The sequence below is a fragment of the Hesperophylax consimilis genome, chromosome 2, assembly GCF_061612785.1.
Source record: "Hesperophylax consimilis isolate HC1 chromosome 2, BYU_Hcon_1.0, whole genome shotgun sequence".
In the NCBI taxonomy this organism is placed as follows: domain Eukaryota; kingdom Metazoa; phylum Arthropoda; class Insecta; order Trichoptera; family Limnephilidae; genus Hesperophylax; species Hesperophylax consimilis.
Genome location: NC_142837.1, coordinates 18004827 through 18021777, shown reverse-complemented (window position 1 = coordinate 18021777; position 16951 = coordinate 18004827). Strand labels below are relative to the sequence as shown.

The 16951-nt window shown below is 33.1% G+C and overlaps 1 protein-coding gene across 1 annotated transcript; it reads right to left on the bottom strand.

Annotated features, from left to right (window-relative positions):
• Positions 1-1152: 1152 nt before the first annotated feature.
• Positions 1153-16723, bottom strand: LOC149425770 (alpha-galactosidase MYORG-like). Its single transcript, XM_089646173.1, has 8 exons — positions 16708-16723; positions 5950-6159; positions 5106-5766; positions 4757-4949; positions 4204-4313; positions 3130-3385; positions 2657-2813; positions 1153-1340 (listed from the first exon to the last, which is right to left on the bottom strand). The coding sequence occupies exons 1-8, from the start codon at positions 16721-16723 to the stop codon at positions 1153-1155; spliced, it is 1791 nt and encodes a 596-aa protein (XP_089502299.1).
• Positions 16724-16951: the final 228 nt, after the last annotated feature.

The window sequence follows — 16951 nt, the reverse complement described above, 5'->3', positions numbered from 1 at the left end:
CAATACCATATGTGTTTCTAAGGAGTGGTAATTGGTCATGTCTAAGATATAAATAGATGGATATAGTCAAGGGTAACGTCCGTAAAGACGCTAAAATAAAAATCTTAAAAAATTGGTGCAAATCTATTTTAATGGTTAAATAAATAAATTTTCCACGTGGGTTTTTTTCCCGCATATTTAGCAATTTCTCATGTTTCTTTGACCATATTTTTTATATGGAATGTTAAAAATCTTACATAATTAAATTAGTAATATTACGTATTTTTGCCGTGACTGTAGGTAATTACGAAAATAATTGTGTGATAATTTGTATTCAATCAACAATATTGGATCGTTTAATGTCAAGGTTGATAAGATCCGTTTTTGTTATTGTGTACAATCTCAATAGAAATTTCCAACGTATAACTAACTATAATGATAACCTATTAATACACACAATTACGTGCAGGTAATTATCATGATTGTTAATTTTTCGCCAAGCAATAACATACATATAAGGGCAGCCGCAACGTCCAGATGTTTTAAATGACATTAAATAAAAATATTTAAGAAATGATAAATGTTGAATCAATGGCTGTTGAAGCATTTGTAGGGTAAGTAATGTACATTAAAATTGAAGTAAAGAGATTGACCTTCAAAGATAATGTCTACAGATTGTGGGGCTTACTAGAAACAGTGCCCTCAAAGAAGTCCTTGTAATTGATGGCTTTTGAGCTCACCGATATCTTGGGGGGTTGAAACAAAACACCCCAGTCCAGGTCAGGGGACTATCTAGGGTGTGTGTACTCGCAGTACCTACAGACGTTTTAAAAGATACAGATTAGCCTCCCTGGATACTGAATCGAGTTTAACTGCTATTTGTAAGTATAAGATATATGTAAATTTTTGATAAACCATTCTTCATTACTGCTTCACTGAAATATTTAATCCAGTGGGAATATACCAGTAGGGATGCCACAGCCCAACTGGCTCAAATTTAAGGACGAATATTCTGTTTGGTCTATAAATACTTGAAATAATTGACATATTATTTACTGGATGATTTATTTAGATAATATTGTTACATTTTTTTGATTATTTTACACTGAATATGATATTAATTTCTTTAAAAAAAATTATGGTTTTTTAACATCATTTGTTGAATGTTGTAGTTTACGCCCTTATGAAATAAGGCAGCGTGTCCAGGGGAGCCGGGTAGTTACGAATCCAGGATCTTCCTTGATAGGTTCTGTTGGGATTTCCTTCCGCCATCCATTGTCCGCTGGGCAAGTAGATGTCCCTGGAAACAGCCTTCTCTTCCAGAACTGGAGCCACCAGGATATCTTCACCCAAAAGGTATTCTAGAAAAGAAAAAATGTACCTTTTTTCATACGACATATTTTTCTCTAGCACATCTATACGACCTCCAACTTTTCAAAATGTAACCGATGGCTGTCTTGAAGAAATTATCAAATTATAAAAAAATCTTTTCATATCCAGACAAGTGACTAAGTACTTACTACCTCGCTATAATGCAATTTACACGGCTTACTTTCGCAGGCCAAGTTACAAAATGGAACAGTGATTTTTCACGGGTAACTTACCCACTAGTCTAGGGTATAGGTAGGTAGATATTATTAAATCCCAACTGTGAAGAAGAAGTCTGTTGAGAGAACATCGCACAAGAGTCCCGACTAATGCCATTTAGAATCTGGATGCTGTTCTTTCACCGGGGCGATACTAAAGGACGATGATCTCTGGCATTATAAGATATGCACACATCAGTTTTGAAATTTCAAGAACAAATTAAATGAAAAGGAGGTTTCGATAAGCGAGTGGTGAAACTTAAAAACGGGGTAATAAAGTTAGGAAGTTTATAAACGTCAATGGAATGGTGCCTAAAACAGCCCATTCAAACGAAGCTGTTTAGAATCATTATTAAATGGAATTGTTATATACCATTTTGGGTTAAGTTAAGTAAATATATGAAATACACTACTTCTTAATATATTGACCTAGAACCCCGAGACTCTCCCGGGCCTCATCTCGATGGAATCGGGTCTACAGAAGGTCAGAGTCAGACTAATAATCCCGGAATATGAACGAAACATACTACGGACATTTATTCAGCAATTGGTAAAAAAATAACACAATTATAATTATGTAGGTAGATAATTATGTACATATTATATGCATATAGGTTTAAAAGTCATAATAGATTAGAATACTAAAGTTTATTCACAAATGTTTGCACCAAAATAAACCAGTGATTGAAAAGCATGTTCATGGCTTAGGACAGGTTGTTTCACAGAAATTCAAATGACATTTTTCATTTTGTTTTCTATTTTGACAGTTGAAAGTTTCCCTTTAAAGTCCGTTTCAGATTATGAAAAAATTGTAATTAGCAAAAGAATACAACTATCATGTTGTCCAGCTTGTCAGCTTATTATGTAAACTTTGATGGAAAGCTGAAACGAATCAAAATCGAAACACCTAGAATCGGCGTTTCAAATGTCAAAAAAACTAAATGGCGCTGAATGGCCATTTGATGACTTTGTCACACGTGAATTTCTGCAAAACAACAGAACCATAATGATTTAGGAGCATTCATTTTTTTGTCATAAAAGTCCTGAAACGACACAATTTAAATAGGAAAATGACATGTTCTTAGTCTTACCGTCCCAAATCGGTTGCGCAACTTCATTGGTGGGGTCGACCCACCAAATGGGGGGGTTCACTGGACTTCCATTCTCAACGGTTCTTTTGAAAGCATTCATGATCTTGTCTGCATATTGCGCGTGGAGATCGGTAAAGGTTCTGCAGATGTCTATTGTCTGTTGAGGAAACCATTTACGAATTATGTTTCAACACAAAACTAACTCTGCAGGAGTTATCCTACAACATATACACACTCTATCTGGATGCTCATATCTACGGTGAGTGGGATTGCCATATTTGACGCTGCCCAACAATCTTTAAAGCTTTCTTCTAAAGTTTTGTTAATTGTCTATGTGTTATCCAACTCCAAGGGTATTGAAACATTACAAATACCAAACCACATAAAGGTTTCGGATATGCCGTTGTGCGCAAGTGACTCTTAAAAGGTATTTTCCTAAATTTTCAAAGGTATCAAATGCAAATATTGCCTACCTCCTGATCAAAGTCCCAAGGCACGTAGGAGTACTGCAAACTGGGCATGAATACATTGGCCTGTAGCCACCTGATGAAAAGTTCCTTGCTGGGTTTCTCGTTGTAACCATTTCCTCCGATCATGTCGGGCAGGACGAAGGGGTATCCGTTCATGTTCATCTGCAGCATGGTGGTCACTAGGGTGGGGAGGCCGTTGTCAAAGGTCCACAAAGTATCCTTGTCTATCATTCTAACATAAATTGGCAGTTCTTGGGACCTATTAAAAAGTTTTTCTATCACATAATGTTCTGAAATTTCTCCATTCTTCTTTAATATATGATATTTTTTGTAAGCTACAAATCTTGAGATGAAAAACGATTGGAAATTAACAACGAAATATTAAAACTAACCAAAAAACAGGCAAACAACAACATAAACAACAACAACAAAAAAATCTTTGGTAATGTAATTCAGAGTTGTTATGGATCATTTAACTTTTGTATTTTTCGGGAAGCATCTGGAAATTTGATTTGATTGAGATGTGTTTTTACTTACTGAATTAGTCTTACTAATATTGTCTTCGATGGATATGATTTGAGATTGTCACGGCCAAAAGTATAAAAGTCATTTATTTTTAGGGTATGCCGTGTTACACTACCACCTTCTTTAGCCAACAATAATTGTGTAAACAATACACATCTGCCATGATGGTGAACACTGTAATTCTCTCCGAAACCTTGGCTAAAGAAGGAGGTAGCAAAACACTGTATAATACCCTAAAAATAAATCACTATAATATCGTCTTCGTTGGTTAAATTTAACAATTTGAGTATTAATCATTAAATATTACTCTTTTTTACAGTGCTAAACCACTCTAAAAAAATAATTAAAATGTAATGGATATATTTATCTAAGACACTACTAGATTGCTTTTAGGTCGGGTAGAATCTTCAACGAATAAACTCAAATATTTTTGTTTTGGTGGTAGAGCTGTGTTGTCGATTTTCAATTATTATTTCAAGTCTTCAATTGAATCATATTTTCACATGAATTTTTTAATGCTAACAAAAAATGCTTGTGATATAAAACACTCACGATTGTCCTGTTCGCACCTCTACCATGGGGCCGAATTCTGCACATGTTTCCACGTAGCGAGAAGTTATCAGACCAGGACTTTCGTTTCTATCACCACGTTGGATAGGCACCTGGAAAAGAAAAGTGCAATGCAAATCATAACAAAACTATCACGCATTCCAACATGGCCGAAGCCCTACCCCATGCACTGACTAAAAACCGAGAATTGGGTGGACAAGTACATTTCTTAAATTACTCCTTCATTCAAGTTCAAGTACAAAACAGTTCATGGATGGATTGCAGAGAGAGTTATGTTAATTTCACTCACAGATGATAACTGTAAGTAATATTACATTACAATAATAATAATTAATATTGTAATAATCTTGCACGTTAAGTACATTTGTTCTTATGTTAGGTTTATCAGAAATCTGATGATATTGCTTACTAGATTTTATCTAACCAATTGGAAGAAATGTAGTATTTTTTTCCATATTTTATATCTTAAAATATGAGATAGGTAGCACATAATATTATTGTCATGGTAATAAAATATGTGATTGTTATCACTTGCCTGAGGAGACCAGCTAGATTCTCCGGCATCGAACTTGTAGCTGTCAATTCCATACTTGGTCTGAAGATCCCTTAGTCTGGTGGACCACCAGGCAGCTGCTTCTGGGTTTGTGAAGTCAATGTAGGAAGCATCGCCTTTGACACTATTCCACCATTGAGTGTCCACACTTCCCTGTTCGTTCTTTACGAAATAGCTGCAATAAATAAAACCAAGCGTCATCAAAGATATCTTTGTAATGCATTCATTTAAAAATCACAAATTTACTTTTCGTATTTCCACTCAGCATGTAGGTACATGCATGTGTTCAGTAATGTTTAGTTTTATATTCCATTTTTATAATAGTACTTACCCCTTTTGAAGCGCTTCAGTATACCACGGGTCGCAACCTTTATTGATGAAAGGGTGTACCCAGACAGTTATCCTAAATCCCATTGCTTTCAGATTATCATTGAGCTTCTTGAAGTCTGGAAACTTTTTATTATCCACATTGAACGAGCCATAGCAAGTCTCCCAAAGGTCGTCAATTTCCAGTTGGCTGTTGTTGAAATTGTTATCGAGGATTCTTTGAGCGAACTCCATCACCGTGGACTCGTCAATATTTACCTTGTATTCAGCCCAGGTAGACCAAATGGGATGCTGTGTCATTCTGTAATCTGGTACTCCGACTGGCTTTTTGAAGAAGTAATGCACGACAAATTCGTGAGCTTTACGAGCGTCTGGGAATGCTCCGATGTAATACTCAAGGCTATTTTCAGTTCTGTTTTCAGAGTAAGGTGACCTAATATCAGCAATGAAACAGAAATAATTGTCCATAAAGGTGTGTTGGTCAATAAATAAGGGGACTCGTCTGGCTACGTAGAAGAAAATACCAGTGGAGCTGAGCCAATAAGGTTCTGCAATGGCAACATTGCCATCTTCCTTTGTGATGTAGGAATATTCGTCGAAGACGAGCTTTTCGATCGGCCACGACTGATTCCTGGTTTCTGGCCCTCCATACCAATTGTTCTTACCTTGAAAACATATTTTATAATCAGTGGTAGTAATCAATTTGTGAAATTCTATCTAGATTGTATTCATAAATGATTGAATTAATTTTTTTTCTTTGTCGGTAACGATTATCGGTAATGACACGAAACGACTCTAGTGACAAGTAAATAAATGTTTTTTTTAAATCATCACTAGTATTTACTTACCCAGATCGTAGCAATCTTGCAATTTCCTCTTGTCAAAAGTAATCCATTGCATTTTAATAAGGTGGCCTTCAGATGTGTCTACGCGACTGATCGTCAACTGTACATCTCCAAACACGTACTTGGATTCTCCATTTTTCTCATGAATCACGTGGAATTCTACGTTTTTTGGAATATTAAGTCCCACAAGGCCGTTTTGTATGACCTTTCCATCTGAAAAATCAATTATTAATCAATGGACTTGTGATTTATTTCACCTATTATGTATTTTTTACATTTGATGTAAATGACAACTATTCGAAGTGAATGGTAAATAAGTTTTATTCTCCTGAACAAGGAAGAGTTCTTCCGAAACCGGTAGAGTACAATAAAAATTAAAGTGGTCAAAAACAAATTTATGTGTTTATATTATAAATTATGGTGAGCTACAAAGATAATTCTTTTTACAAATACGTAATAAAATAATTGTTTAACTCACTCTGAACGATATCGAGATGAATTTCGCTCGTTTCTACAGCTCTTGTGATGCTGATGTATGTGTCTTCTGTGATATATTTCCTCTCGTTCAACTCTATGGATGATATTTTTTTAGGTTCCGCCGAATATATTACGACGACGACATTCAAAAGGAACAGCAAAACATCTGAAATTATAAAACATTATGTATTAGGAAAGACCTTCGGTTGACCGCCCAGAGTATGTAGAGGACAGACTTGATTAGAAAAAGTGGAAGAAATTTATGATGCCGATGATTGTATGCATATTACCTACCTCTACCTAATGACTAATGATTCTTCACTGAATATCTTAAGTATTACTGGTTCTTCACCTTACCGATGTCATTTACTCCCAAATAGTTGGAGTTGAGCAAATTATAAATTGATCTGGGCAACAAGTGTGGGGGTACTATTGATATATTTACTGACTCCATTTATAGAATTTAATTATTAAAGACAATATTATCGATTTCTAAACGAAAATCTGAAACAGAAAAATCAGTAAAAGATCACATCTAGGACTCGAATCCAGGAACCTTGAATTGCCGGGGCACCGCTCTACTACTGAGCTAATGTGACCCTATCTCCTTCGGTCGTGTTTAACTGTATCATACTTCGAATAAGAACCACCAATCCATTTATAGAATTAAGCATATTCTATACCAGCACTTTGTTGAATCCTACAAATTAGAGTGCTGTTGGAAATGTACTTTTAGTTTTTTATCTTATATGTAGTTTTGTTCTAAATTCTATTTTATTTTACGTTACTCTTGCGTTTTACTAATATTGATTCATATTTAGTTTTTTTTATATGTATTGTCATTATACTTGTAATCACAATTTTACATTTGAATATTCTTAGATTTATTTTCTACCTACTTTATAATGGATAATATCTATATACTGTTAGTATTTCTTAAATAATACAGATATTCTCCTATGTACACTGCATCATGTATCACTTTTATATAAAATCTTTTTTAGGCGTATGAATATACATATAAGCTAAAAACTTTTATTAAAAAAATAATACTCAAAAGGTGCCTTGTGGGAGTGTTACGTGATCCAATACAAAACTGTGTTTACGAAATTCAAATGGTATTCTAGTGTTGGGTACTCTTTGTTCTATTGAATTAAGTAAATTATTCCGGGAAGGAAATATTATGGGAAAGCATTTCTAATTCTATTATAAACTACATCAAGCATTGCCTCTTCAAAACTGAAAAATATTCATACAAAAAATGATATTTGAAAAAAAAAAATATATATTTAGTTAGTAAAAATATAGTTGAAAATATAGTTAAAAATATATTTAGTATTATTTGTTGTTATATTATATATGTATAATATAACAACATCATATGATATAACAACATAGATAATGCCATATTTTCCAATCTTACCACTGTAGCTAACGAAAAGTCTAGAACCTCACCCAATGTGAGAAAAATTATATAGGTATATAGTCAAATAACTAAATATTGATTGCTAAGAAAATTAAACAGATGGCGAAAATAAAACTAAAGAAATGGTTAAAAATATGTGTAATCGGAACCCTCTTAAATAAATAATATACTTCTAGCATTTCTAATAAGAGAAAATATTCGGGTGCGTGTGACATTTTAGTGATTTAATAATAATAAGAAGAATTTATTCCAGAATATGTTAGTTAATTGGGTACTTACTGAATTCTTTGTGCTTATAATATAAATATTATTGTAAACCTATTTCTTAATATGCTACGATGAATTGTGTCTTATTTCCAATGTTAATTTAGTGAATTGTTTTTTGTTGTGCAATCGTTGTAAAAAACAAAACCGTACATAGTGAAATTAGTGTTTGTTGTAATATTGGTAGGTAATAAAAAAAGCGGTTTATGGTGTACAAACACGATGAAAAAAATCACTATTTATTGTTTTTAAAACATCTTAATATAACCTATTTACGTATTATTGAATGTATACTTAGTAGAATAATTACGTTGAAAGAACTTACGCAATGTACACCCCATCTTGGCACTGCTCTTACAAAGACAGTAATGCATTATTCCTGCTATTTGCATTTATACGATTATATGTACAGTAGTAACCAAAGAAATGTAGCCGTTCTAAGTCTTATGAAATAAATCACATATTGCAAAGAGGTCTGTATAAACATTATCATTCACTGTAATAAATAATTTAACTGCCGTCCAATTTCCCAACTTCATATTTTGAGCAAAGTTCTTGAAAATTTGTCGTTGATCAATTATACTCGGCTATCAATCACCGAATCAGCACGGATTTATGAAAGGTCGGTCTACTACATCCAACCTGGCCATTTCATTACCTTTTCGCATAGTAAGATGGATGAAAATGAGCATGATACTCTGTATATGGACTTCTATAGAGCCTTTGAGAGCGGAACATACTCAATTCTTTTGAAAACCTCATCCTACTTGGTATATGTACTGGTTATCTGAGATGGATTAAATCCTACATTAGTAGACGTAATCAGTTCATCTTAATCAATGGTGTCTTTTCAAAGCCTATCAAGGTAAAATCTGGTGTCCCCCAAGAATCCCACCTAATCTGCTAATGTTCAACATTTATGTAAATTACATTGGATCATGTTTTCGAAATTCAGAATATGAACTTTTCACTGACGTCATGAAAATATTCAAAGTTATTCGTTCTCGTGACCTAGATAGGCAAGTATTGCAAAGTTAACTGTTTAGATATCAACGTTTCTAAATATCACACCATGACATTCACCAGAACTTAACATGTAATTACGTACTCTTATTCACTCAATTAAGTCTAATCTCTAACATCGATATTTTTTCGGATTCACTGCCCAAATTCAAAAGTAGCATCATTTCAATGATATTATAAACTGTTCAATGCGCATACATACACACATACGCTACAAACGTCATCCGTTAATTACTAAATATACAGGCCACATATGAAACATAGCATAGGTACATACCTATAGATATTTAATATCTGTGAATTATTTCATCACTGTAACCAATGTACCTACTGCTTGTTTTTACGATATAAAATAAATAGTAAAAATATTTACCATCGGAAACTGTATATTTAAATCTACATATTTTGATGTTTTACCACAAAATATCAACAGTAAAAATCTATACATTTTTTGTTTTTAATGAGTTTTTATTATTCACAATGTACATTTGTTACGTATATTTTTTTTAATTTTTTTTTTATACGTAACAAATGTACATTGTGAATAATAAAAACTCATTAAAAACAAAAAAATGTCTAGAAATTGTTACATAGTGAATGCCAAAGAAATACAAAAAATAGTAAAAATCTATTTGGAATCCCGCAAGGTACAGTGCTTGGATCAATTCTTTTCACCATATATGTTAACGACATTTTCTTTCAACCACTACATGGCCAAATTACTTCGTATGCCGACGATACAGTTCTAATAATAAGCGAAAAAACTTGGGAAAACGTAATACTTAAAGCCACTGAAGACATAAATACTCTTAAGGCGATCCAATACCAAGTAATGAAAAATCAGATGTTTTTGGTTTGAAAATTTGATTGCTTAGAAATACTACAGATGCTTCAATTAAATACTGCAAGTAGAACACATCTTGGGCTTGTCAGCAATCGATCATTTTTTTGATAAGACCTTTTATAAGCCTAGAAAAAAATAAAGTATCAGGCCTAAAAAAAACTGTCTAGTGCAAAATATCCCATTTACAAACCCATTTTCGGATATTTTTTTTATTGTATAATGTGGGAAATTCATTTTTTTATTTGATAATCGAAGGAAATTTTCATATATGTACCAGAACTTCACAAAATAAACAAAATATGCATTTTCGCGTTGTTCATTTTTACACGAATATTGATCGATTTTCGGGGAGGTAAACATTGAATTTGCCATTGTGAAATAAACTCTATGCCGTCTACGTAAGGGTTAGGCGCTTTTGTATTCAGTTAACGCCCAGCGCTGGCGCTATAAGGACGTTCTTTATCTTAGTGCCGCTCTGTTCTCTGAAAATTTTCAACTAAAATCAGTTTACGTGTAATCGTTTTTTTTTTAAATTCCTAGTTTTATACAATGGGGAGGAAAGACATTAAAAAACAGGGTACGCTCAGTGGCCTAAAAAGAAATAAAAAACATGCTGGAATGTTTGGGTAAGTTCAAATATTTTTTTTCATAATTATACCTAGAAACAATAATATAATAAGAAATATTTGTTTATTTTACGTTATGTTTACAAATCAAACAGATATACATAAAGAATAATAACAAATATACATTGCAAATGAACGCACGATAAAATAAGTTACAATCGTTATTTAAATATACAAAAAAATTATTATAAATCGGTCATCATCGATTATCGAACACGATTAGACTATTAGGTAAGATATACTCATGGAGTTGGAATTATTTTTTATTTTTTCAATGTATGCAGGGTCTTTTGTAATGTAATGTATCTAAATTTTTTTACAGGCCTCTACGCAATCTTTCCGTAAAAAAACAATTAAAAAATACTGCTGTTTCCGAGGGTTCTTTATCTGTCAATGAAAATGTACAAGTAAGTATTTTTTTTACACCTTATTCCTAACTATAATTAGGTATTGTAATTTATTAATTTAGTCGATTTATATGATAATACTATTTGGAAAACAACCATGCAATAATGTCTTTGCCAAAAATTTGTAAATAACGCAGCTGAACAAAACAACGAGTGTTTACCAATTTAAAATCTCGCGGGCTTTTGCGTACCAAAGCGACGCACAGTGGTGAAATTTAACGAAATTGTAAATTATTTAGTAATTATTTATTCGTTTCATTTTCCGTAAAAATTAAATGAAAACGATTTTCACGTTTTGGAGAATTCCATTTACATTTTCATTCTTAACAAAATTGATTTATTAAATTCCCGCTGTTAGATTGATGTAATTATTTTAACGTCGACACTGGCAGAGGAAATAATTATGTATATGAAATCTCTACAGAAGATTTATGTTTTTAAATAACTTTTATTGTCAAATTCCTACTTTCCGAGGAAATGATCAAATATAAATTCTTATTTAAACCAAAACTACAGCCCAAAGAGTAGGTTTTTACTGCTAAGCTATTGATGAATACTAAATTAAAGTTAAATTTGGTTATTTTCATTTATTTATATATTATATAAATATCGATGTTTGCCTATGTTGTCCCAACGAATTTCAAGCAATCGAAGTTATTATTAGTAAATTTAATTGGGGCACCGTAAATACAATATTATGTATAGAGATGTGAAATATATGCACAAGTATTGAAATTTCTTTCTAATTGCAGATCAAGACACAGAATCTGAATCAAAAGCGAAGCTCGTTATTCGAGGACACAGAATACTTGGATCTCGAAAATCATTCTCTTGTGGTGAGTGAACTATATTAATTATAATACAGAAATAAACGGAATAATGATAACAAAATTTAAAAAATCTAGCTTTCGTTTTATTGACTCTATATTTATTTAAGCTTTTATAATTGCCGATTTTCCATATATCATCAATGTTTACTTAAAAAATTACTGGAATAACCTAGAACCATTTAGCAAAGATGCATGCTTACGGTTAAGTGGTTTATTACCTGGGATTTTAATTGCCTTAGCCTATTGTCGGCTTATCGCTCGAGGGGAAAGTACAGAGTGATAAGACTTTTACCATTATTATGAATTAACAGTTAGACTAAATGACCGGTCAGCCATCCCGTGTACAATTCCTCGGCCGGATCAACAAGTCCTCACTCACGACTCGTTTTGGCTCACTGTGGTGGTAGTAGGAGATTTTCAAATATTGTCAGGATATTCGTAACCCGTGAATATTGTATTTCTTTAAAAAAAATCAATTGGTTAAATTAACAGCGTGAGTATAAATTAACAGTTATATCAATAGATTCGTAGAGTTATGTATAGTAACGTTATTTTTTATTAAAGTTTATTTAGGAATTATTTTGAATGTTCATTGATAGTTAATTTAATAGGAACAACATAGTTTAGGGTTCTTTTATATTGATATTATTTAAGTTTTTTTTAAGTGTTTACTATTTAAAGTAGTATGTACATAACTTGTAATATTTTTTTAAATAAAAATATGAAATGCATGCAAAAGTCATAAAATATATTTTTAATTGCAGAACGATTGTGTCAGAGGGAATATGCCACCGCAACGAAAACTCAATCAAAAACGAAGCTCTTGTTTCGAGGAGACAGATGACACGGATTTCGAAGATCATTCGTTTGTGGTGAGATACTAATTGTTTAGATATTTAGCAGCATGTAGAGTAACCAAACCATACATTCAACAGAGAGTGCTTACAATCACAATTATTTGTTTTAGATTGAAACTGCGCCTTCTGTTGAAGATGACTTCAAGATAAGTGGACTTCGGATAGTCGACATCATGTTCGTGATTGATCAACTAAAAAAGATTTTTGAACACGGAACCAAATTAGGATGCCGCAGTGAAAATTTAAAGGTTGTAGGTGAAAAGAGATGTGGTCTATCATCGAAAATTATATTTAGGTGTAATTTTTGTAACGAAAGATTCCTGATTGCGACAAATCATAATAATATGGATCGTGTTGAATTGGATGTTAATAATTCTGCAGTCGCAGGAATTATGTCCGTAGGGGGGGGTTTCTCTCAATTGCAAGAGCTTTTAGGCGCTTTGGATATTCCAGCAATGTCACAAGTTACTTACCAAAAATTTCATAAAAATATATCTAAGCAATGGGAAGATACTTCTGTAGATGTAATGACGGATGCTGCCGCTGAAGAGCGTGATGCAGCTATAGAGGAAGGACGTTTAGATCAAAATGGTGTTCCAATGATCGATGTCATAGCAGACGGTTGTTGGGGTAAACGGTCATACAGGTCAAACTATTCATCGTTATCTGGTGCTGCTGCAATCATTGGCAGGAAAACGGGTAAAGTCCTATTTATGGCGGTTCGCAATAAATTTTGCTCGATTTGTTCTTTTGAAGAAAGAAAGAAAAAAACCGTCTCAGACCATGTATGTTACAAAAATTATTCGGGGTCTTCTTCAGGCATGGAAACTGACATCATACTCGAAGGATTTAAGCGTTCAATTTCTATGTACAATCTATTGTTTGCTAGAATAATTTCAGATGGTGATTCGAGTACTTACTCTAAAATTCTTGCTGCTCGACCTTACACCGATTATACCGTAGAGAATTTCTTCGACATTAATTTACTATCACTTTAGATAAAACATATGTAATTCCATTTGCAATACACACAAAAGACATCCCTAAAAATTTTGACATTATCATTCATGACAATTCCAAAATACATAATGAAAATTACTGTCTCCAAAACTGCACAATACTAACAAACACAATCAAATATCTAGGAGTAATTATCGATAAAAATTTGAATTGGAAGGAACAAATATGTCAAATTGTAACAAAAATCAGAAAACTGATATATGTATTTTTAATAATCAGAAATTTTTTGTCTTTAAAAAACCTATATTTAATATATTATGCCTTAGTCCAATCAACTCTACAATATGGTATCATTAGTTGGGGATCCACATACAAAACTAACCTTACTCCAATAGAAGTGGTACAAAGGTTAATAATTAAAATAATATTAAGAAAACCTTCCGATTACCCAACGGATCGATTATTCGAAGAATTTCAAGTGCCTTCATTTAAAGATCTTTATACTAAAATTGCATTAATTCAAATCATAAAAGAAAAAGACAAGTATCAATTTCTAACTGAAAACCGTACTCGACTTAAATATATTTTTCCATGCCCAAAATTAAACACTTCCTTTGCACAAAATTATTACACTTACCGGGCAAGAATTTTTTTTCAATCGACTACTTGAAGAAATTAGAAACATTAATGATAACATCCAAATAATAAACACTCTGAAAAGATATTTTAAAGACAAACTTACAAAAAGTAAAAAAGTTTCCAATTGGATTAATTTTAAGAATAACTCATCTCAATTATCCATTCTTCAAATAAGTTTAAAATCATTTTATTTTTAATTACCACATACTGTAATAAAACAATGTACACTCCATTTCCAGCCACAAGCTAATGCTTCTATGGAAGAGGGGTCTTGAAATTTTTGATCATATATTGTAACAAATAAACAAAAATGTACTTATATAATAAAAAATAAAAAATAAAAAAATTGTTTTTCGAGGAATATTTCTTCTAAACGTGAGTTTTTATTTTGTGCTTACAAAATGGTGTAATAAAGTTTATTTTACTTGAATCCTACACAGAGGGCCCTGAGGAAAATAATTCCCCTCAAGGCCTATGTCATCTTTGGGGATTGTGTGTGGAAGGTAAGAAAGGAGAGGAAGTTCGGGGAAGGAAAAGGGTATATGGGGTGGTTAGGGGTCAGTGAAACCGACCTACGAATCCATCCCTCTAGCTGCGGTGCAATGCGATTGGTCGAGAGAGATCAAACGGTCTCAACATAGTGAACCACTTCGGGTGACCTGTGGCAGAGATGTTGGTTATCCAATAAATGGTTCGGTGAGCGATACCTATACCCGCCTCCCAACATTATTTAATGAATTATTGTTGAATACGTTAACAGAGTAATCATTCTAACCTCAGACTCAATCAATCACTCTTTGACGGGGAGGTCGCTAGAAGCCGCACAGTTTTCCTGAACTAATAGTAGCCACTTTCCCTGTCACATTTACCGCGTCAACCAGTTTTCTGGAGGCACATGGATGTTAAAGACATGACAGCGGATGCTATTGCATGACTGAAGAACCTCAGCATCACTATGTAGCCAAGATCAACTCTCCAACTGCGTCAAAATAAATAAGAAGATTCTAAACATTTGACCACAACTGTAGTTAGCACAGATTTTCCTAGGATGCATTATTTTTTTGTAAATATCGTTATCATTATCACTCGAGTGTGCCTTACGTACGTCTCAAGTGCAAGAAAAACCTCTGAATATTTCCCTATTACTCATTATTATGGTAGAGGTATTCCTACAAACCGATGAACAAAATTATATATTAATTCTTCCATCCACAAGCTAAGGCTTTTAATGGAAGACCAGTAAAATTATAATATAAAAAATGTAACTAACTAAAAAAATAATAAAAAAAAAAATAAAAAAAAATATGAATATTATGGAATATGTGAATAATATAACTCATGGCGGTAGTTTTCCAAGGGCACGCAGCAAAAATGGAAGAAAACCGGTTATTTTTTTCTGTTGAAATCTTATTTTTATCCCTTCGAAATTATAATAAAATATAAAAGTCAACAGTTGGTTTTTGTTCTTATTAAATTGAAAATAATTGTGAACATTTAGAACCATAAATTATACTTTGTTTTTATGTGAACACCGCACAACAGAACCGACTGCTCCCATTGGGTCCATTCTTGGCAGGCAGCACCCTGGATACGGTCTTCAAGCGGTGGATGTTTATACGTTTGCAGATAGTCAAGTCTTGACAAGTGCATTCTTTTGTTTTTTTTTATGTGTTTTCCTATTGAATGATCCAGGCTCATCAAATGAAACTTTTTTCTTCGCAATAGCAACCTTCAGTTTTCGTTTTTGCTCATAGTACTTATTCATTGTTTAGCTGCGGATAGCATTAAGTTTGCCCGTCTCCACTTGCCCAACAGGGACTTAATGCACTATCAACTTGCAATAAACTAAATTTATCGCCATTATTTATTATCTATACATCTACAGCAACCACGCAAGCCAAAGGTAGTTTCCCATTGTATTCAAAGAAAAAATGCACATTACACCCGATACCTACAAAGATTTCTTTCACTGAAAAAAAGCACGTGATCAAACCATAAATCGTTCAGCTGCCTATTAATCAGAACCGGCTAGGCTAGGACTGACGCATTGAGAGAATTATGTTTATCCCTGTTTTTGTAATGCCCGCCCTTTCCGTCTTGCCTGTTCCATCCCCTAGTAGCAATAATCTCGTATAGGGTGGGTTAAAGACCACAATTCAGAACCGGAACGTTGCTTGAAATGGTTTTAGTTGTGTTTAGTTACCGGATCTGAAAAACCAGATACTTCCCAGCCTACCTATTCTCCATCTTCTTCCCCTTCCCAATCGCTTCACTTCAGAGAGATCAAAAATGTGATGGTGGGGAAAGCGAACATTATAATACAATTTTTTTGTACCAGAATCACACTCTCTAGGTCGTTGCCATAACCTCCTGTAGAGAGAGCCTCACTAATTTGTTCATGAACTCACCCGTGGGAAGAGCCATCGTCGCATTAATTCGTAGACTGCGTAACTCCAAATTTTTCGAAAATACGTTTTTAATGCCATCTGGTGTTAAAATTAGACCCGCATCGACTAGTAAAACTCGAAAATTTAAAAAAAAATTAACCTTTTAGATAAACACAAATTAGAAAACTGCGTGAAATTATGGTGCCATTTTTACTCGCGAATACTTCGTAACTCCTTAATTCAGTATTGGCCGGTGAGCCGTGCA